This window comes from Caretta caretta, chromosome 8, assembly GCF_965140235.1.
Source record: "Caretta caretta isolate rCarCar2 chromosome 8, rCarCar1.hap1, whole genome shotgun sequence".
Classification (NCBI taxonomy): Eukaryota; Metazoa; Chordata; order Testudines; family Cheloniidae; genus Caretta; species Caretta caretta.
The window spans coordinates 89,713,962-89,737,088 of NC_134213.1; the positions used below are offsets into that span (position 1 = coordinate 89,713,962).

Here is a 23,127-nt window from a genome sequence, read left to right on the forward strand (position 1 = left end):
CACCTTCACCAGCTCGATCCCAAACACCATCTGGATGTGAGACTTTGTCTCTCCCTTCCCTAGTTCTTATCTCTCTCTCGTTTCCTTCTTTCTAATAAGAGTAGGGATTAGCTGGCCAAAACTGTTTTTGTTTGTTTGGGTTTTTTTGGGGGGGGGGACATTGCTGTAAGCCTGTGAACAGGAAAGACAGCTAAAAGCAACATCTTGAATAGCCGGACGCCAGCACAAGCTTGCCAGGTCTCAGACGAGCTGATCAGACTGTGTGCACAGTCTGGGTTTTTCCAGAAGCAAGGCTGCAAGTGAGAGTCAACACCAGAGACAGAAAATACAGCTTCTATCTTTGTTGTTCTTTTCTTTTCCCTTTTGGGTGTTTTGTCTCATTTTGCCTTCTAGGAAACAGGACTGGTCTTTAACAGCAGCAACAGCTCCAGCCCAGCTCAACTAACTTTTCTCTTTTCCCCGAAAGGACCATCTTTATGGTCATTGAAGAGACTGTCAGACGAGGTTCCCCCTCTCCCCTTCTAAACATTCTCTCCATCTAAAGCAGGGGTCGGCAACCGATGGCACGCGAGCCAATTTTTAATGGCACGCTGCTGCCTGCCGGGTCCCAGCCACCGGCCCCGCTCAGCCTGCTGCCGAACCCAGGCCGGGACCCCGGCAGGCCGCAGCGTGCCATTAAAAATCTTGCCTGCCCCAGCCCACTTTTCTCCGGTCCCCCCCAGCAGGGTGAAGAAGCTTGGTCCTGCCGGTTGCTGCAGCAGAGCAAGCAAGTTCCTCCTCCCCCGCCTCTTCCCCCAGCCTGCTGGGTTCCTGCCCCTCCTCCTCTCCATCCCTGCTGCCGATCAGCTGATGGTCCTTGCAAGGGAGGGGGAGAAGCGGAGCCACAGCGCACTTGCTGCTCTAGGGAGGAGGCAGAGACGAGGTGGGGACAGGGCCGTGGGGTGAAATCAGGGCATATCCCCTCCAGCCCCCTACTGTGAGCCGCTCAGGCTGGGAGCACCCCCATGACCCCAGCCCACACACCCAGCCCTCTGCCCTGACCCCTGCACCCTGCCACACACCCCCAGCCTTGACTCCAGCACCCCCCAGCCTCCTGCCCTGACCCTTCCACCCCCTCACACACACCCAGCGCTCTGCCCTGACCTCTGCACGCCCCACACACCAGCCTCCTCCCGACCCCTGCACCCCCCACAACCCCAGCCCTAATTCCAGCACCCTCCACACATATGCAGCCCCCCCACACCCATTGCCCTGACTCCTGCACCCCTAACATTCCCACCCCCCACCCTGAGCACCATATGGGAGCTCCTGCACCCCCCCACCCCCCACATTCCCATCTGCACCCCTTGCACCAAATGGGAGTTTCCCAGGTAAGTGCTCCACCCCCAAACCTCCTGCCCCAACCATGACCCCCCTCCCTCATACTAGCTCCTGGCCAGACCCTGCACCCCAACCTCCAGCCTGCTCCTTCACACCCACCCCTGTGCTCAGTGCACTCCCATCCTCAGTTCAGTGCAGAGACAGAGGAAGAGAATGGGCTAGAACCAGGGAGAAGGTAGGTACCCACTCTATGGGGGCAGGGCTGGGACCCCAGACCGTCAGCGGGCTGAGTGGCAGCAGGCTAAGCTGCTCAGCCCACTGCCGGTCTGGGGTGCTGGTCGCCGGCCCCAGCCGCACTGCCAGTCTGGGGTTCTGGCTGCCAACCCCTTGCCAGCTGGGGTCCCGGCCGCAAAGGCCCCGCTCAGCCTGCTGCCAGCCTAGGTGAACAGAACCCCAGGATGGCAGCGGGCTGGCGGCATAAGATCAGCATTTTAATTTAATTTTAAATGAAGTTTCTTAAACATTTTGAAGACCTTGTTTACTTTACATAGAACAATAGCTGAGTTATATAATATATAGACTTATAGAGAGAGACCTTCTAAAAAATGTTAAAATGTATTACTGGCACACAAAACCTTAAATTAAAGTGAATAAATGAAGACTCGGCACACCACTTCTGAAAGGTTACCGACCCCTGATCTAAAGGGACAAGGGCTGCTATTAAAATGAAAGTCTTATTTAATACTTTACATTTCAAACGTTTTAACTGTTTTTCCTTCTTTTCTGTATCTTTAATAAAGGGTCACAAAGATTTAGTAGTGGTGTGTTTCCCATGGAACTAAGCAGGCTAAAGTCCCTATGTACCAAACCCTGAAACTTGTTTAACACTGTTTAATGTTGGACAGTGACAGGGTCATATTAACACCTTTAACTTTTGGGTCTAATATATTCCATCTAAATTGATATAACAGGTCTCCAAGCACTTTACAAACATTAATGAGTTAACTACCTCACAGAGGTGTTCTGAGGGTTAAATATTGTTATTTCACATTCTACAATAAGGAAACTGATGCTCAGAGGACTAGGCTAAGGTCACACAAGAAATCCATGACACAGGCAGAAACAGAACCCAGATGTCCCAACACCAATTCCTGAGCCTTAATCAGAAGACCATGTTCCCTATCTAGTCAACACACATCCAATGAGTATTCCAGCCACCAAAAGTATCGGACATGTTTCTTCCCTCTCCCTCTCTCTGTTCCCCTAGTCTTGTCTACACTAGCAAAAAGAAGCATTCAAACCTTCAACAACTGCAACTTTGGTAGCTACATTGTAAGTGGTAGTGAAAATGGGCTTTCATGACACATAGGTAAGAATGACTGAGCCGCACCACTGTTTGCAATTGCTGGAATACTGGAATATATACTTTTGAACATATACTGTCCCCAGACGGGATAGTTCAATATAATCAACTTTGAACAAACATTGAGATGGCATAATATCAGAACAAAATCATGCAGAACCCTTTCATATATCACCTGATTCCCAAATCTACAGTAGCTGACAATCTTTAGCAAGAAATCCATTTTTCTGGTGTATCATTCACTGAGTTAATAGTGCTAACAAATTCCAAATGCTGTAGATCTCCTTTTATACCATTGTAGAACAACTCATAGGTCAAATCCAAAAATAAACCTGGACTCCAAAACTTAGGGATAGATAAAGGAATATTGCAAAATTAGAGCTATAATATGTAGAAGTGCAATTGCTTTATTCAACTGTATTCATTTCAAACAACCTGTATTATTGTCTCACAATTTTTCTAGCATGTACTCATCAAGATATACAAGAAGGTCCAGATTACCCATTGGGGATCTGCATGTAGAACAGGGGTGGGGTGAACAAGGGTGGGTCAGCTGCTGCTGAGACATTGCCACCCTATTAGTTTGAGAAGGAGTGAATCAAGAACTGGGGGGGATGGGTATACCATTTGCACATGCTTTTCCTATTGACAACCAGCAGAGAATCTCTGGCAAAATACAATACTGCCTAAGGTAGTACTATCATACCTACAAAGCCCCTCCATCCATGCCACCAACACCCTCTCTTTGAGGAAGGGGATTGCTGATAGGAAACTGAACAAGAGTCTAGGAGACAGAGCAGAATCTTAGGGCCTACCTGCTGAAGGCCTTCTGAGGATATCTGGGGAACCAAAGCACACTTCTGCCTCATACAGATTGAGCAAGCCAACTCTGTTTAACATCAGTAGACCCAATACCTCACTTGCTTTCACAAGCCACAAGCAGTATAGGTCCACCTCACAGACCACAGACTATGGTTCCCCCCCAGCACATTCAGAACCAAGGTGAGGAAATCTACCAAATCACTCCAGAGAAGAAATCCCAACTGTCTCCTCTGACATGAATCCCGGTGAAACCCAACTCCATGACCGGGCCACATCTAGCTTTGTCGATGAAACAGAGGGAAATTTCTCTCAGTAAACACGATCTGACTATTCTGAACAGAGGCAGAGGATATTTAGCAAACTGTCAACTGGTCAGAACAGCTCCACCAGACATGACTACCTGAGTAACTGAATGGTTGTGTGTGTATAGGATTGGCGGCAGTACTTAACTTCTAACAATAGAACTCTGCCATGCTCTTTAAAATGTGAATCTTCAAGCCTACACATCTGCTGTGTCTACAATGGCCAATGTATTATCTCAAAATGAGATGGCCCAACATACTTGGCTGAGTCATATATTGCATTCTAATCTGGTGATTACTGAGCCAATTTAATGAATGTTAGAAACAATTAACTTTTGAAGGAATATGTAATTCTTTTGCATCTACAGACATGTCTGTCCAAAGAAGGAGCTAGGTACAGGATTTTCTTCTTCACTCTCTAACTTAGTACACCTAGCTTGGTATCCTTTCTCCAACAGCGGCCAATACCAAATGCTTTGAAAGAAGATGCCAGATACTCCTGTTATGGACAATTATGAAATAACCTGCCCACAGGGAAATTTCTTCCTAAACCCTGTCAGTTGGCAGTGGTTTTAACATTCTGGCTTTAGATTTGTGTAAATGCAGGTTTAAATGCATGGCCTTTCCATTTCACTGGCTATCCCCTTGTTTTTGTACTATTAAGGGAAAAAAACAGATGATGTGGTCTCCATAAACCAATTAGGAGATTACACTGATCCACATATATAGCATTTGTGACAGCAATAATATTCTTCGTTTTTACAATTTTATGTTTTTCTTTCAATGAATTTTTACAAGTTAAAGTCTGTTGGAATATTATAAGAAAGCACACAAAAATCAGATTATAAAAACTGTTGCAATACTGAAGGTTAAGAATGAAAGTGGGGGAAAATAAACTAATTGGGATTAAATAAATAATGATAATGGTAGAATATACACCTTAGAACTGTGTAGTCAGTCTTCATATAAGAGAAGAGAGTAACTGTTTTTATCATAGAAACCAATCAAGAAAGTCCCATCAGGGTATTGTGTCCATTCCCTTTCCCAGTACAGAACTGTTACCTAGAGTAAGAATGTCATTAAACATCAAGGCTAAGAGATCACAATTATCAAAAACCTTTTTCTGTGCAATTTAGGGATGATCTGTTACAAATGTTTGATAATCAGTCTGCCCGAATTTTTACCAGTGGTCTAGTGATTGTATACTGCACTTGATCTTAGTCAAGAGGGTAACCCATACCCCAGTTCTTGCATACTCTGTTCCAAGACACCGTCCTTGTTTCAGAACCAGTTTGGCATTATATTGGCAACAACTTCATTAAATGAAGCCTAAGAAAAATATCTGGTAGGAGATGGAATATGGGCACTTTACCTCAGTTGAGCCATGTCAGATTATTCAAGATATTAGCAGCTCAAAGGAAATTCTTGGCAGCTATAACTCTAATCACAGAAAATGCTGAAAGCCAGCTGATGTATTCAACAATCTAAATGCTGAGTGATGAAAGCAAATTCTAGGATTGTTTACCCATAATAGAGTTAGTACAGAAGAAACCTGAAATAGTACATACAGAAGCCAAAGAGTTTTCTGTTTGGGAAACTTTTACTAGAGGGAAAAGAAAGAGAATGCTTTTTTGGTTCTGATTCAGAGGAAAACTTTCTAAGTTATCTACAAACAAAAAAAGTAGTAAGTCCCCCAAATCACCTGGCTCCTTGATGATGAAAAGATCTGTTTAACAATTAGGGCATCCAAAGAAGCAACTAGCAGTAAACATAAGCACAATCATAGAAGACTTCAGATAGCAAGACAGTGATGAGACTCCTATGATTTGCCTCCTCCTTATTATCCTTTTTTCAAGGATTCTAAATTAAGAAACAAGACTTGGCACATCTTCACTCTGGATATCTTCTAATCCAAACAGTTGGAAACAACTGTAGAATAAGATGCCAGATCTCTCAGATCCACTGATACGACAACCTTTGGGATAAAGTCAATGACCAGAAGGAAAGTAATAATTCCATCACAGATTTTGTAAAACCCTAAGGGAGTTTAACCTTGGCCTCTTCCAATGGATATTCAGATGAAAAGATTGTAAGAATGATACTCATGGTTTTATTTAAAATCAAATTGATTTATTGAGGTTATTGAAGCACTGTCCATTGTCTATCTACCACCCTTTGCCTACCTTAGAGCTCCTGAACTGGACTCAGTCCTGGATAGAATATACCCACCTCTAAAATGCTGAGAGAGGACTATAACTCCTCCCAAATACTGTGTATAAGTACTACATAAATTTTATTTTAAAACCCTGGAAATTTTGAGAAGATTGCCATAAGTTAGGAATCAGATTTTATCCCTCCTTGCCCATCTCCCTGATCCATATTCTAGCTCAAGAAGTAATGTTAAAATATAATCTATATACTTCCCTAAACACCACAACATAAGCCTCACATCTCTGCAGCACAATTTAAAAGCACTAAGACTCCCCTCATCCAAGTAGGCAAATAGACCATAAGACTTGTAGTACAGGTATTTTACAGCCTTACTGTAAAACAGGTACGATGGGTAAACAGCAGCTGATTTTCCAATGTTAATAACTCAGCAAAACTTTTTCAATATCAAAAAGCAGAGGAACTGGATGGCCCAGAGGATTACTCACTCCTGTTCTATTCAAATTATCCATAGATACACCATCTGTCTAAGTTGCTAGCGTCCTACAGTTACCACCATTTGATAGCTAATCTGCTGCCTATGGGAAAATTGATGGTCTCAGTCCAATCTCTATTAGACAGGTGCCCAATTCACTAAGCCACGATCAGATTTGTCTAGTCATCTCTAATGGCAGGCTAAACGCTGAATGGGCATGGAGACTCAATTACTCTTTCACCTCTTAAAGTTAGTCCCCCTAGGTCAAGTTCGAGGTCCTTAGTGGGGAGGGGCAGCTTGCACTACTTTTTCCCATGGTGCCTATTCTCTTTATACACAGACGACTTCAGTCTCCAGTGCTGTCAACCTAGTAATTCTTATTAGCAATAAACTCACGTAAACCACCCAGACCAGTAAAGTGGACTTTTTTTCTTTTGCACACACTTAAAACTTAAAGGTCAAACAGATTGTGTTTTAATTTGTTTCCAGGATAGATGATTGCATTTTTAGCCTCAAGTGAGTTTTTAAAATTGACTTAAATAAATCTCTGAAAACAAGAATTTATAAGGAACAGACTTTACAGACTCCACTATAATACAAGAGTTGGTAAAGGTTACGTGTAATTCAAAGTGAACAGACTAATTGGACAGCTCATTAATTCAGAAGGATAACTCAATTTTATAGACTGACTGAAAATTAATTAGATACAATGCTGGGATTATGCAGATGCTGATGAATTTTGTACAGCAGCTGTAGGGCACATTTCCTGATTTCCTACTTTTACAAAATGATGAGTAGCACCCTCAAGATAATCATACAGATGTTATTTTCACATTACTCTCCAAAATACCTTAAGTATGTCACAGGTTTTCTAGGAAGTTTAAAATGGGCAGTGGGCTAATGCTAGTTAAATCATCCAGAAGAGGGTAAAGGCCAATAGAAAATAAAATAGTAATTTAGGTTTCAGTTATCATATTGTGTAGCAATACATTTAGTGTACCACGTGGTTTGCAGAAGAGTGTAAAAAGAAGCCCTGGTTGACAGAGTCAAGTTCCTTGGCAATATAAGTGATTTTGTTCTGTAGAATATATTCTTAATTTACATAAGAATAGTCTCTTTTTGTCCTTTAAAAAAGTAATTGAAGGGAGACAAATGCACAAATCAAATTTAAATGATCCTTGTTGAACTTGTGATATGATGTCATCTAAGTAGCCATAGCATTTTCATACAAAAAGTTAGAAGGGAACTTTTGAAGTAAACCATAGGACTTAAATAGTAAGAGCAAAGGGGAGTAAGTTACAAGCTGATATGCTATGTACTACTTACCTTCAAAAGTCAAATAAAACTTTCCTCTGTCAAACCAAACGAGGGAAGGCTGTTCATTCTCTGTATGGCCAGGAGTTGAAGCGGGATGGGAAAGGTTAAGGAGAGGGAGAGAGAAGGACACAGTGTGAGTCACAGAGCAGGTAACTTATCTCACTATGGGGGAGGGAAGAGGCACTGCAAGCCGTTAACGTGCAAGGAAAAGGGGGATGGTGTTTAACTCTGTTTTTTGGTTTAGAAAACAGAAAGCAAAAAGCAAGCTATGGAAGACTAGATGGAGGGGTGTTTTTGCCCGCTTGATAGTAGTTGCCTATGAATGGAGTAGAAGAGGCTTCCTGTTCATGCAGGCTGGGTTAGTATATTTAACTGCACTTGTTTTGACAAACTTCGTCACTTGCATTATGCTCTTCATCTCCAGTGGTGTCTCTATGGTGCTTAAATAGGATTAGCAAACTGTATTGGGCAGCATGCTGTACTTTGCATTGTCTGTTGGTGTTAAAAATATTTTTATTGTAAAATGTATGTATATTTTAAAATTGTATTTTAGGACATAAAATTCCAGGTGCAGCACCTGGAGTAGAAAGTGTCTAACTGAATTTTGTCCCCTTCCCTCCAGAATTACCAGTTTACCTGGACTCACACCACCTTGAAAGTATTGGAGAACAAACATCATAGATATTACGTACTTTTCAAATAATTAGAAAGTGTATTTTTGAGCAGTTAAATTTATTCCTTCAATTTAAAGTCACAAAACAGTAGCATATCCCCTCTCTCAATCTTTTTGGTCACTGAGAAACTGTCATGCAATGTGCTGCTATTTTTTGTGGTACAAGTTCCATTTTAAAACATGTGTCATATGCACTGGACATTCATGGTGGTTGAGGAGAAAGCATGTCCGTAAGTTTTATAGGCATTTTTATGAGACAATGGCTTGGGAGTTTTAATCCAGATTTCTTGAAACCACTCTGCTAATACAGTACCTGCAGGCGTTTCACAGCGCCTTTCAAACGAGGGCAGTTTGTCAATAAAAGCATCATCTTCTGATACCATGAGCAAAAGAAACGTAAAAGACAAAAGAATGAAAACACAAATCCCAAATGAAATCAAGCAGTGTACTATATCAACAAAACATAAGAATTTAAATGAGAAAAATAATTTGAAGGTCACTGAAATAAAAACGATGGAGTCTTTTTCTTGTGTTATTCAAACTGCAGAAGCAACAACAAAGAAAAAACCAAATCACAAGAACAGACAAATAAAATCATTCTGTTCAATATTCTTTTGGATAAGGTCCATCAAATGGTATAATCTTTGCAACTCGGAAACAAATCTCTAACAGCACAGTAGAGATAGTTAAAAGCTCTGTTCGTTACTATATTTGGACTTGAGGCACAGATACGCATTTCAAATGGACAGACAAATGATCAGGGAATGTCTTTTTTATGACTATATAAGTCTAAAGAGCAGCCAGTACATCTGTGCCTCAACACAATGCAAGTCCAATACGCTTAAAAAAATTCAAAAAAATATAAAAAAAAGACAAGACCACTTACTGTGCCACAAGGTAAACCTGTGGGGTTGTCAAATATAAGTACAGAGATCCCTTTCTAAGAGGCTAGTTCAGGAGTGGTCAGATGTAGTTTTGACTATGAGTCACTGCTAATGTAGTCTCTGAGCTACGAATGTTCCACAACTACTGCTCTTTTCTTTTAATGACACAAAGCTGCCTTAAGCCAACCACTGTTTGCTTGCCTCTCTGCCGCAGCTTAAAGGAAGTACTACTTCACACAATACACAGTCAACCTGTGGACCTCACTGCCAGGGGAAGTTGTGAAGGCCAAAAGTACAACCGGGCTAAAAAACAATAATTAGATAGTTCATGGAGGATAGGCATAGGTCCATCAATGGCTATTAGCCAAGATGGTCAGGGACACAAGCTTATGCTCTGGACATCCCTAAACCTCTGACTGCCACAAGCTGGGACTGGACAATCACTTGATAATTGCTCTGCTCTGTTCATTCCCTCTGAAGCGTCCGACAGTGTCCACTATCAGAAGACAGGATACTGGGTTAGACGGACCATTCATATGACCCAGTATGGCCATTCTTATGTTCTTATTCAACACTCTTTTGGCAGCAAAAACATACAACTTTATTTGCTTTAGCATAGGCCTACCTGCGGCCTCTGACCCCATTAATTTGTAGCAAAAAATCAACATCAGGTTAAAATGGAAGCAGCCAATGGCATATTCAGCAGACATAGAGAGAGTCACACATTAACCTTTCTATTACATAGAGGAATCCTGGTGTAGCGGGGCAATGCTCACTGATGCGGCGCCTCCTGCTGGTCGTCCAGGGAATTAGCTCTTCACCAGCACTGGAGCGCCCTCTGCAGGCCAGTGTCTCGCCTGCTGCTGGCCCCGTGTCCCTCCCGGACCCTGGTGCCTTTTTCCCTGGGGTTCTGCCCCAACAGGACCCCCACTCTGGGTCTCCCCTCCCAGGGAACCCCCAGCCCTCTAGACCCACCTTACCTCAGTGGCTACTGCCAGTCATCATCTAGCCCCTGCTCACTGGGGCAGACTGCAGTCTAGTGGCCACTCATCACTGGCAAGGGGTTAGGACCTGCTGCCTTTGCCTATCTGTGGGCTGCCCCTCTGCAGCCCCAGTACCTTTGTAGGCCTTCACCAAGGCCTGCAGCCTGGGGTTTTACCAGGCTGGAGCTCCCCAGGCTGGAGCTCCCCAGCTTCCCCCAGCTGTTCTCACTCCATTTCCCAGCTGCAGCCCTCTCCAGGGCTGCCTTTAACCCCAATTCTGTGGGAGTGGGGCAGCTGCCCCACTACACATGAGGTGGGTTGCTGTTGGTTTCTGAGTGGCACTTGAATTACCTCTATATGAAATGATAACACAATAATCCCTGAAAGTTTGCCCATGCTTCGGAACAGCTGATACCTCTCAAAAAACCGCCTACCTCTGCTTTCTCTGCTAACATCTGTGCGCACTTCCAGGTAACATGACAAGGATACATTTCGATTTTAAATGAACTGGTAACTTCAATCACTCCTCAGAACCACTCTGCTTCTGGGAGAAAGCAGTAAGCACTCCCACGTGGCTTGTGACATGGACAAATGAAGGGGGACTTCGGCAAAACAAAGATATATCTGAGGAATATGCTCCCACACGCCAACACTACTCAGGAAGAGGGTTCATGTGGACACAAAGGAACTAGAATGTGAAATGGAGTGCATGGCTGTCCTGTTAATGGCTACAATAAATACACTTGTTTACTAAAAAGATGAAGGGAGAAGACATTCATTCCTGATGCTAAAGAAAGCCTGTCTGTGGCTAGTGCATTGAAGAATTTATTCAGTAATAACTCATCTGTGTTAAAATAGGAACCCTGTAATGATGTCATGGTATGTAGAGATATACTGCAACTGGCTGAGTGAGCCCCTCTGGAAGGAATTAGACTTGCCCTTTCTAGTATGTATACTTCCTCATGCAAAAATATTACTTCTTTCAAATTAGAGATCCAACATACACAGGGGCCATTAGAAAAAATGGGAGGGGCAAGGGAGGGAGGAGTCATGACAGAACTGTACCTTCTGCACTTGCTTTACCAAAAAGGAAGCAGCTTCCCTGCACTGCTACCTCTTCAAAAGGGTGGAAATCCTACAAGACAGAGTGGAATTTTGTAGGGCAATATAGGAGCCACAATTTTCAATTTGCTCCAGATGAAGTGTCGGTGCCCAGGGTCACTTAGGTAGCTTTTAAAAGGGTGCATCTTCAAAAGCAATTTAAATATTGTTTATTGGAAGCATTGCCTACATCCAATAAAACTGAAAAAACCCAACACTTTAAAAGCTTAAGCAGCCACCACAGGGATTAATTTCCTGAAGGAACAAATTCAAGATGGCACGCATAGAACATTCCATAGATCTTGTGATATGCAGTTGTGCAGGCTCTCTCATTTTTAAGGTAATTGTACTGTGTGCTCCTACTGCACAAGAAAAATTTAATTTATTATCTTGATGTGGGAACTCTCTCAGCATAATTAGGAAGATCAGATCTTAAACCCCTTATTCAGACAAAAGCTATCTACTTCTTGTGAGATTGACAATTAAACAAAAGAAGTTTAGATAGTTCAGTGATTATCATAATAAGCATCTCATTTTTGGATGCTGCTCTGATCAAACCTCTGAACCTTTTGCAGTTCACCTATCACTCAGAGTAATTCACTTATACCAAAGTTCTACCCCAATAACCTTGATCTGATGCTCAAAGCTGTAACCTTCACCTCAACTAGTATTGCTTTCATCCCCCAAAAGTACAATCCAACAATGAAAAGGGTAACCAAATACCAGTAGCTGCTTTTTTGTGCTAGAACCTTAAAGGAAGTATTTTTGCAACATTGTCTTGTGTTCTCCTCCTGGTACATTCTATACTGACTGAAGGAATGGAATGAAAATCATGTATGAGAGAAGCAGAGAGATTTTCCTTCCACTGACAAAATATATATGTCCAGGAAATTAAATCGGTAGAAAGGAATTCAATATGATTAAGGAGGGGAAGCATTTTTATTTTTCTTACATTGGAAAAGATTGTTCAATCCCAGTGATAACACGAATGCTGAAGTGTTGGCAAAACATGGCATATTTATCTCAACAGTTAGACCTGCCTGGAGACTCATCTAAATTTCATTCAAACTTTTCATAGCATATCTGAAACACAAATCAGCGTGTTCTTTATTTACACTTGCTTTCTCTCTGCTATCTGCTATTCTATTTTCAAAGTGTGCTCACTGATAAGGATCCAAATATTAAATGAAAACCTATGTTAATGAATACCAATTTCAGAGATGCTATATGAGAATTACAAATCTCACATTTTTTGCCATTTAGTCCTCATGACATTTAGCAAATACAGAGTATGGATCCTTGCTGAACACAGTCCTCTGTGCATTAGAGGAAAATACATCCTAATTTGGACTGGTTGAAATGCATTTATTTCAGGGACATGCTACTGCTGTAATGGTGACCACCTGGAAATGGGAACAGAGGATACAAATGTAAAGAAGGCACGGGAAAATGAAAAAATGGTAGAACGGAGACACAATAAATCAAAGCTACAGCAAACAATACATAAAGAAATGAAAATGCTCTTGGGTTTTAGCCAGAGACAGGTGCAAACTGCAAACATTCAGATCTAGACTTTCTTCATGTTTGAGAAGAAAGGTTGAATCTAGGTTTCAGACTCAAACCACCTCCATTTTCAACAAACAAAAACAATTCCTAAAATCTTCTCTTTGTATTAGGAATAAAGACTGTTTGTTAATACTATACTTCAAGGCTCTCCAAACGTAATGCCATTCAATATCAAAGTGGCGACAACACACACACTTGAGTTAATTAATTTTGATTTTCAGATGTCCTGGGTTTGAACATTTAACAATAGCAAATTGGCTTCCATTTGGGAGAGCTACACTGGTTACTTCAGACTAGCCAGGAAAAACAATTTCAGTGGTAGTGCAAGTCCCCTTTCCCCACGAAGCAAATCTCATATAGTAATTGAACTGAAAATGGTCCTGAAAGAAAATGGAGAATGTAAGAAGCAAGCGGTAGGAGAACTGGCGAGACGTGGTTCAGTCAGATAGCAGCAATGACAGTGGGACAGAGATAAGGGGCAAAAACAATGGAAAATGAGGAGAACACCTGGAACAAAGAAGGGACTGAAGATCTACAGAAGCGAGAGAGAGGTGTCTTGATGAAGACAGAGGGAATATGAGAGAGAGAGGGGAAAAAAGAGACCTGGAGTCTGCAGCAGATAAGAGTCCATAAGAGGATACAGAGCAAAAAACCTCGTAAATGAGAAAGAGGCAGAGACAGAGAGAATAAAAGAGATTCCTGTATCAAGAAAGAGAAGGGAGGAGCCCCACAGGAAGAAAGCCATGATTCAAAACATCCAAACCTAGGAGCTGTCAGCCTTACAATATTTTTTGTATTTATTTTTTCCCAGTCCAGAAAATGTTACCTTATCTACTTAGCAAGTTAATCAAGTTTTTAAAGAGTGTTTTAGTTTCCTCTAGAAGGAAACTGCACCAATTTTCCAAGTTGTAAGATGTATCAGAAACCTTAATTGTTTTGAAAAGTTCTAAAGCTTTTGCAAGACCCCAAAGTTTTGCTATCTATTAGTTTAAAGGCAAATATCAGATTGAAAACTCGACACGGTTTAGGAGTAATTGTTTCCAGGATGCCACCATCCAATTTCAAATCTTGGCTCCCCCTAATCCACCTCCCGCCAAAAAGGAAAAGAAAAATGTTCCCATTCTTCTTTTGACTAAGTTTACAGATATCGATTAATACTAACACCATACTTCATTGGTGATATCTTCTACTGTTACCAAATACCCATACTCTTAACACACTTTTATATCCAACAGAACAAGAAAACTCATGTATATGCTGGGTATCAGTTTAATATTTCATACCTGGATTACTCTTTCACTTAAACTGCTTTAAAAGAATATGAACATGAAAGCAAAAATTTAGAAAATGATATAACAAAGTAGAGGGTTTCAGAAACTCAAGTTTTTAAAAAAGCCATTCAACTCTATAAAAGATTACAAAAGAAACCTGTGGTTTTTACCAACTGTGGGAGTAGTGGCTGCACTCAAGGAATTGGTGGATGATATGGAAGAAGTACTTTCAGCACGGGCTAAAGGTGCTACCGGAGGAGGACTGGATGAGTGAATAGGAGGGCTAAAAGGCCTGGACTGTAGAAAAACACAAAATAACGCAAGATTAAAAATATACATACTGTAACATTTACACCAAATATAAACACAAGACATAAGGCTTTATATACACCAGTAATCTTAATACCTTCTTCTGGGATCCTTGTGTCACGCACAGTAAATAATGTGGATCTTAATACAAATGAGGCTTTAAAGAAGATAGGGTCTCGGAAAATCGGTGTAAAATTCTGTCTTGTAAGTCTAAGTCTGTTTTATCCTCTCGGGCCACAAAATATTTTTACAATTTTCAAAAACTTGACAGTGCTATAAAATTTTAAAACAAACAGGAGCGAGAGGAGAGAATTCTAGACACGGAAGGCCCAGCGTTTGCTTCAGACCCTGCAACACATTGTAACTACAAGATGGCAATTTAAGACTAGAAAATGCAGGATGGATGATATGTTATGGGTAAATATCACACAAAGTAATTATTTAATGAGTTACCACTTGTGGCTGGATTCACACACATTAAACCTTGTGATAACCCACTTGAAGCAGTAAGTGTGCATTAGGTCCTAGAGGAGCCAACCCACTGTGATGAAAAGATATACATATAAATCCAAAGAAAGAAAGAAAATTATTTTTTCAGGGCATGATTCTGGAATCCTTCTGCAGGCAAAACTCTCACTGGCTAGTAGAGTTCTAAACAGTACTACGTATTCTACATGCATAGCGCTTTCAGGAATGGGCCTTAATTCCACAATGCATTAATATAGAGAAGGCATTTAAAAATGGGGACACAGGATAATTATTGTGGTGTGATATACCACCAAGACTAGAACACATCTTTCCCCTCCTCACCAGCCAAGCAGGATTTCCCAGTGTTCCTATGACAAGACACTTAAGCAAACTACTGTAGAATGATACTAAGTCCCATGCAAACTAGAATACTTGCTAATTCTGTTGGCACAAGAGCCACAGCCTATTATAATCACATCATTATTTCTGAGGATTTTCAGATGAAAGGAAGTTTTAGGACATGTAAAATGTGTGCACGAGCGTGCCATCTTCCATTATTTAAATCTACACTTTGCTGCAGGATACTCTTGGTTTTTAACCTGTAGGACTCAATTATTAACTGGAAAAAAATATTAACTCAAAAATAATTCACTTTAGCTGCACTGGTGTCCCTTTTGTTTCGGCTTTCTGCAACCAGTCTAGTGAACAAATTTAGTGGCAGGAATGTTTCAACAACTAGCATATTTTAAGGCAATGTTAGAAAATATGTTAGGAAAGTGAATCTTGAATTGATAAACATGAGTATTTGCACCAAAAATCCTGATTCTAAGAGTTGGGGTTTATCCAAAACAGGGAACGGGCAGTCTACTGCGTCCAATCAAAACTAGCAAACAGCCCATACTGCACATACTGAATACTCACAGTGAACTGTTAGCAAGCCATCAGCAGATCAAGAATCATTCACAGAAATTCTCCCGTGTGTAATTTCTAATGATGAATAAATTATAGAAAACTGAACTGGTCAGGGACCATTTGCAGACTCATTTATTTGCTATGAATTACTTGCTCAGTTCTATTAACTTGTTTTATCAGACTGGAAACAAACAGGAAATTCCTGATTCATTCTGAGATCCCTTTCTCATTAGGGGTTATGAAGAGGGCGAACATACCACATCGCCAACTCCAGGCTTCCCTGGAGGCAGTTTTGGCCGAGATGGGGGCCGAGGTGGAGGAGGCGGTGGGGTGGTGCTGCTGCAAGCAGCCAGTGGAGTCGCTGGACGAGCCGGAGATGAAGAACCTGAAATAAACACAGGCTATAAATACAAGATTAAACTCAAACTGCTCTCTCAACACCAAACTCCACACAGCGCACTGCGTGCTATCAAGCAAACAAACACTGATCCAGCTTCCAACTCACATTCACAGCTACCGCATTGCAAGTCAATCTATAATCGTGGCAGTGTGGAAGAGTAAGTTACAGCTGATAACCAAGAAGGCCATAGTAAAACCCAAAACTCAATGATCTGCTGTGGAATTACAGTATGAAAGTTCTGGTTTGAGCTGACTTCATACCAAGCTCTAAATTTGCACGTATACATGGTAATGCAGACTTTGTTGGTGTGATTTTCTGAACACAAAATCAGAGGCTAAAATTGGCTCCATGGTGAAAAATGTTATTTTTATATTTAAAGTATCAGAAGTTTTAAATCTTCTCTCTTGAACACCAGTATCATGTCTGTAAATTACATGCTGACAGTTTGGTAGCAAGTGGTTACTTTGTACTTCTGTTTATTGCAGCGAATTACTATGAGAGGCGACTACCGATAGCTTTACAATATTTTTTCAGTTTAACTTTCACAATCTCTTCCCTTAGCCCCTGATTTCTCTTCTGGTTATTTGTATGCAAGTCTCTCTTCTCTACCTCTGAATGTTTTAAATTCATAATGTTGATACAGTCACTTGTTTTTTGGATAAGGGAAAAAGAAATTTCAGTAATTGACATTTACTAATATATTTCCTGTAGTAAGGAAACTATTTTTATATGTACTGTGCAGTAGGCCTGCTTTTCTCAAGCATTATCATTGGTATAAGACATTTGTTATTTCAGACATCTTCATGGATTTACATGAAAGACTGTAAATGCAAGACAGGAGAGAGAGACATTTTCTTAGAATTCACTGAACATTTAAAACAATAGCACTGTCCAAACCACTGAGAGGGTGGGTGAATGGGAGGGGAAACAGCTTTAAAAAAATGTTTTCAGCCAGCATTATTTGCTAGTATGGTGGCCAGGACATAACTGACTGGGAAGAATTTATCCTGTTTTATAGCTGGAGAGATTGAGTTTCTCTCATTGTAAGTGCGGTAGTATGAAGGGGATAGAAATAACTGCAGTAGGCACTGTGGTGAGCAGTAATGGTTTGTAAGATTGGACTCCATACTTGATGCTGAATACATGATATATTCAAGTTTTACTTTGGATTTTTTCCTTTATGATCTTTGTTACAAAATTACAATGAGGTTCTATCCAATCCTGGTTATGCAGCTGATACAGAGGCTGAGGTTAACAAAGATGACATTTAAGATAACAGAGTCTGAATGAATACCTGAATGGCTTCAAAAAAAAAACAAAACAAAGAGTCCTTGGCAGAAGTAGTTTACAATGATGGGGACAAACTTTGCACAATTCTTTTAATTTTAATTTCATTGCCTATTATTGTAAGATGGCATCCAATCATTAAACAAGAGTGAGGACCAGAATGGGGAAAGGGCAGAATGTTATAAGGTCTCTGGGGAGCCTTAAAGAATCCATTTAAAAAAATTATTTAAAAAATATAGTTACCATAAAAGACAAATTTTAAGTAGCTAACTGCGAAGCTCAAATGTTTCATTTTGTCATTGATCCCTGTCACCTTGCTGTGAAGATCAACTTGCTACAACTTAATGAAAAGGAATGGGATTGGGTACTTAACAGAACACTTGACATACTATTTTGATGTAACAAAGAAAATTTAACATACCAGGATAAGTTCAGCAATAACCGATATTCTACAAAAGCACATTTTATAGTGTATTGTGCAAAAAATATCTTTAAAACTCCTTCAACCCCTAAACTAAGATTTACCAATACCTCTAAATAGAAAAGACCTAAGAGTAAGGATACATACATTGGTTCTTTCAGGACTGTTGTTAACAAGTTGTACAAAATACTTGAAAGCACATTCTGTTTGGCATTGTACTATCTAATTTTCTAACTATATACTAGGATGGGGTGCTTGGTTTTTCATTTTTCCATTTAAAACAGAATCATTTGCCTTAAGAATCTAACACTGGCTTGGTTTAAAAACATGGACATTTGAAAATGAAATGAAAAATTTGCCCCATGTTACATAAAATCTTGGGTCAAAAGTTAGATTCTGCTTTTTTAAAATCTTGGACACCAATTTCAGTACTTTGGAAAATTAAGCCACTTGTACTTAGGAGCCTAAAATTGGATTTAGGAGACTAATTTGAGGCACCTGTGTTTGAAAATTTTCCACTTCAGCCCGTTAAAAAAAAAACCAAAAACTTATTGCCCTACAAGAAGGGAATTATTTAATGGAAATTATCTAACAGGACTGCAGAAATTCTAACGGAACAGGATTATAACTTGTATTTATCCATATTAATGTTTTAAGTAGTTAGAGAAGCAACAACTGTTGATGTTCTAGATGTAAGAATTTTAAAATGGACGATATTTGTTCCTGAAACATTCAGGATCCCTTGAATTCCACCGCACTTCTATACCACTTTCTGCACCAAGTATATGCAGCAGAATTCCACTAATCAACACGTAACTGAATGTAATCCCACATTTGCAAAATCCAATTATAGCTGCAGAACTACAGAATTCTTTACCTTAAAAAAATGTTCTGCCATCAAATCATTTTATAGCTCTGGAACATATCCAACTAACACCACTCTACTTAAAAGTAAAGCAGAAGGAGAAACTAAAAAATAGATATGCATAACAGACATGGGTAAGCATGTACGTGTGTTTCCTTAATGAACTACTGAAAGGGTTAAAAATTAGAGACTAGCCAACTAGTTTGGAACAAAAAGAACCAACCCAATCATGCGTCTCAAATAAGGATCAGAAGCCAAATCCCTGTCCCCAACCTCCCCCCCATCCCGATTTTTTTTTTTAAGGTTTAGATGGCTGAGGCCAGGACCTCTCCATCTTTTTCTATTATGACCCCCCAACAGGCCTCCATTTTTGTGTTTGAGCAGAACCAGCAGTCCCTGCTGCTGTATTCAAATCCCACAGCTTCCAGGACTTCCCAGGAATAGAAAGACAACACATTCGGGGACAGCTCTGATCTGAGAGCATCCCAAAGCAAGTGGAACCTGAATGCCCAGCTAACTGGGAGCCTAGCAGACCAGGTAACTGAAAAGAATATCACCAAAGGATTTGGAATGGAGTGGCAGAAAGGCCTGTTCTGAGTTTGGAGAGAGATTTATTTTAGCACAGGTCAGGAGAACACAAGGATGTGGCTGAAATGAGTAGGGAAGGGACTTATACAAACCCAAACTTGCCCTCCACCAATGGTAATCTTCCCAACTGCTGGCCCTTTAAAAGTCATGCAAGGCATTCTGCATCCCACATTCTTGTAGGGTGGCTTCCCACAGCAGCATTATCAAGGAGATCAGACATATGCTGACTGATCACATGCTACAAGATCAGTGGTCAGTTAAACACACACACAAAAGCCAACACACAGCTATCAGGGAAAAGAGGATGTATCTTCAAAAACCCAGCAAAATGAAGGAAGACCTTGTTTAATGACCATATATACAGCATGTTCAGAATTCCACCTTACCCCATAGTAGTATGGTCATCACTGGGTACTGTTAAATGACAATGGTTTTAAGTTTCTCTCACTTCTATCTGCATAGTATGTTCCATGCTGCGCCCTCCCCCACCCCCCACTCCCAATGTGTGGAACATCCTCTTTATCCCAGTCCCCCAAGCCACCCCCTCTCCTCAGGGAAATCCATCCTAAAAATCCAATTCTTCTCCAGTGTTTATAAGGGGCTTATAATTATTACAGGAGATAGCCCCACCTAGGAATTTTCTAATTTGCTCCATCTTCTGTGTGCCTGCTTTTAGAGTGCAAACACTTCAGAGCAGGGAGCATCTATATTTTTGTGCATTGTACAGAACTCAGGAAACAGCTGGTGCTAAACAAAAATATCATCAATATCTAGGGTCCCTCTCTTACAAAGTGCGGAGCACCCTCAACTCCAACAGACATCAAGTGTGATCAGTACCTTACAATACAGAGCACTTTACAAACCCAACACAGAAAAATCTCTTTACCCACCACTGAAATGCTCACCTCTAAGGCAGAAGTCAGGATTAGTTAAAAAAAAACAAAAAAACCCCCACCCTTCCCCAGCTGGGGGATTTCACTGAGAGCTACATTCTGCCACATGAAGATGAGAATGCGAAAAGGATGAAAAATCTAACTTGGGAGCATTCTCCAGTTTTTCATTTCCTCAGACACTACAATGCTGAGCACCACAGAAATGCTTATACATAAAATGAAAACCATGGCCTAGTTAAAGTAATCAGAAAATATCTGTTTTAATTGGGAAATGCACGAATGCAAACAAAGAATTTCAAAATAACACGTTCAACACTAGCATCAGTGCTCACTTTAAAACATGGGATTCTTTTTCTCCAAATACCAGTAACTTCTATCTTGCTTAGGGCTCGTCTACATGGGGAAGTTGATCAGCAGAACTACACTAGTATAATTATACCTATATAGTTATACTGCTTTAACTTCCCAGGTGGACATTCTTATTCCAAGAAAAGAGTGCCTTTTGCTGGGTTAGCTGATAGTGCTATGTCCATGTGGAGACAGGTACTGGTATAATTACAGCAGTATAATTATACCAGTATAGTTCTGCCAGTAAATTTCCCCATGTAGACAAGCCTTTAGTCATTAAAAATAAGGTGATCAAGTTGTACCACTCTTCAGAACGACATGAAAGACACTGGGAAAACCAACCTCCAATGAGGTCATTTGACCTAAAGGACATATACCAATTTAGAATTAAACTGGTGAAGTCAATCAACCAGCAAACTTCAAACAAATCCATGTTTTACTCTACAGTGTTTACTTTAAAAAGCTATTTATCAAAGCCTAGTTCAGCCTCGCACTATCTAGGATTCTCAAGGACATTCTCAGAATGGTGAAGTAGAGATATACTGAATTTGTTGCATCACAACTTATATCTGCAGGGCTTCTGTTTATTTGGCTTTGTTAGCCTTTAAGGTGACTTGGTTGCACATGTGCGGTCATGTGAACAGACAGTGAATTCAAAGAATTTCCTGCTTTACTTAAAAGTGACAGTTTTGTTTTCTGAAAAGTCGGCGAAGATTTGTCTGTTTTTCCACTATTTTTGTTCATTTTGCAATTACTGGAGGATATTATGGCAGGCGGGCAACTGTGCCAAATTCTGGGGCTGCCAGCAGCTTGGGGCCCTGCAAATACACATGTATCACAGGTGGATATCTGGGAGAGAAGTTCAAACTGTTGAGCATGTGCACTTATTTAAGGCAATAACCATGATCTTTGGTGAAAAGCTGTCGAGATTTACACCTTGGAGTCTGATTTGCGGAGTCACAACTCCCCCTCTAATGTCAGACACTCAACAATGACAGGGTAAAAGGAAACATGATATCTAGGGTACAAGCTCGACTTGGACCACAAGAGCATTAGATGAAAAGAATACGCCACTGGGGGCACAGTACAATCAAACAAAAGGGAATGACTGATGCTTAAAAGCCAACTAAGAGCAGCTAAAAGGTTGTGTTCACACTGCAGCAAAAAGGCATTCATGGGCACACTGAAGCACACTCAAGCTATAAGACATACCACTGGTGCTTCCTGTGCCACTGATGGGGCTGGGTCCAGGTGATGACACCACTGTTCTGTAGGTAGGTGGTGGAGGGGGAGGTGGTGTAGCTCTCTGTCCCAACCCAAAATCTTTGGGAGATGCTGTTGATTCTAAGTTATCATCTTTAACGTGGGTTTGCTCAGAAATTTTCTTCTGAACCTCTTCTAAATTGAGAGGTGATGGAACATTGCGGGAGGTTTCAACAGCTGGAGATTCAGCTGGGATTTCTGATGCCACAGGTGGGGACACCACTTTTTCCCTTGAAGTCAACTCTGCTGTTATGTTTTCCGGGGACTGATCGGAAAAATTGACCCACTTATCTTCTGCGTTAACAGCAACAGACTTGGGGGACAATACTGGGCCAAAAATGCTGTCCAAGTCATTGATTGATGGTAGTTTGTCACTTTTGACCTCTGTTGCTGTCTGGTCACTTCCTGTGGTCAAAGTAGTTTATTTTAAACTTTAATATTGATGGTATAGCTGAAGTTGCACTATACTCTACATTTATATGGGGCTTGCAAAGTCAGCTACATTCCAGCAGAGATACTTAAAAAGCAGGTTTTCTTACCAGCTTTTGGGGACATAGTTCATGTGCATGAAAATATCTACGTAATACGGTTATGCACAATGTACAAAAACATATATGGGATTAAAATATATACATTATATGAAAAAAGCATGCACTATATACCATATGTATACCTTTCTTGTATATTACTTTACATCATATCTGCATCCTACTGAAATATATAATTGGCTAGTGATGTTCATTATGTATGGTCTAAATAACTTAAGATTGTGAATTATTACTAAATATTAAAAATACACACAAAGCACAGGAACCGGAGATTTACCTGAGATAATCTGCATATTTATACATGCACATATACTATTTTGGAACACTTATAAAATATACTGGCAATGTACATGCAGTATATTGTAGCATATAGCGTGTATGTGTTTCAGCTGTAACCTAATGTGGATACAAGGTTTTTTAAAGGCTTTACTCATGAACTGAATCATCACGCACCATTTGTTGTTAATTTTTGAGCAAATGTAGCCTTGTAACCAATATGGAAATAGAATTCATCAACCCAGTTGTATTGCAGCCAGTGGAAACAAACCCCACATATTCCTCTAGTACTCAGATTTTTAT

The 23,127-nt window shown here is 40.5% G+C and overlaps 1 protein-coding gene across 16 annotated transcripts in view; it reads right to left on the reverse strand.

Annotated features, from left to right (window-relative positions):
- The window catches only part of SGIP1 (SH3GL interacting endocytic adaptor 1), a 169,861-nt gene that overhangs the window by 35,148 nt on the left and 111,586 nt on the right, over positions 1–23,127 (reverse strand). For 4 of the 16 annotated variants that reach the window (XM_075131765.1, XM_075131763.1, XM_075131764.1 and 1 more), the window contains 5 exons: positions 21,950–22,405; positions 16,193–16,320; positions 14,417–14,543; positions 8,755–8,814; positions 7,778–7,837 (listed from right to left, as the gene is read on the reverse strand). In XM_075131765.1, coding sequence (XP_074987866.1) covers positions 7,778–7,837; positions 8,755–8,814; positions 14,417–14,543; positions 16,193–16,320; positions 21,950–22,405 — 831 coding nt within the window. The remainder of the gene's footprint in view (positions 1–7,777; positions 7,838–8,754; positions 8,815–14,416; positions 14,544–16,192; positions 16,321–21,949; positions 22,406–23,127) is intronic. The other 12 variants (XM_075131774.1, XM_075131766.1, XM_075131778.1 and 9 more) reach the window with 7 other exon arrangements.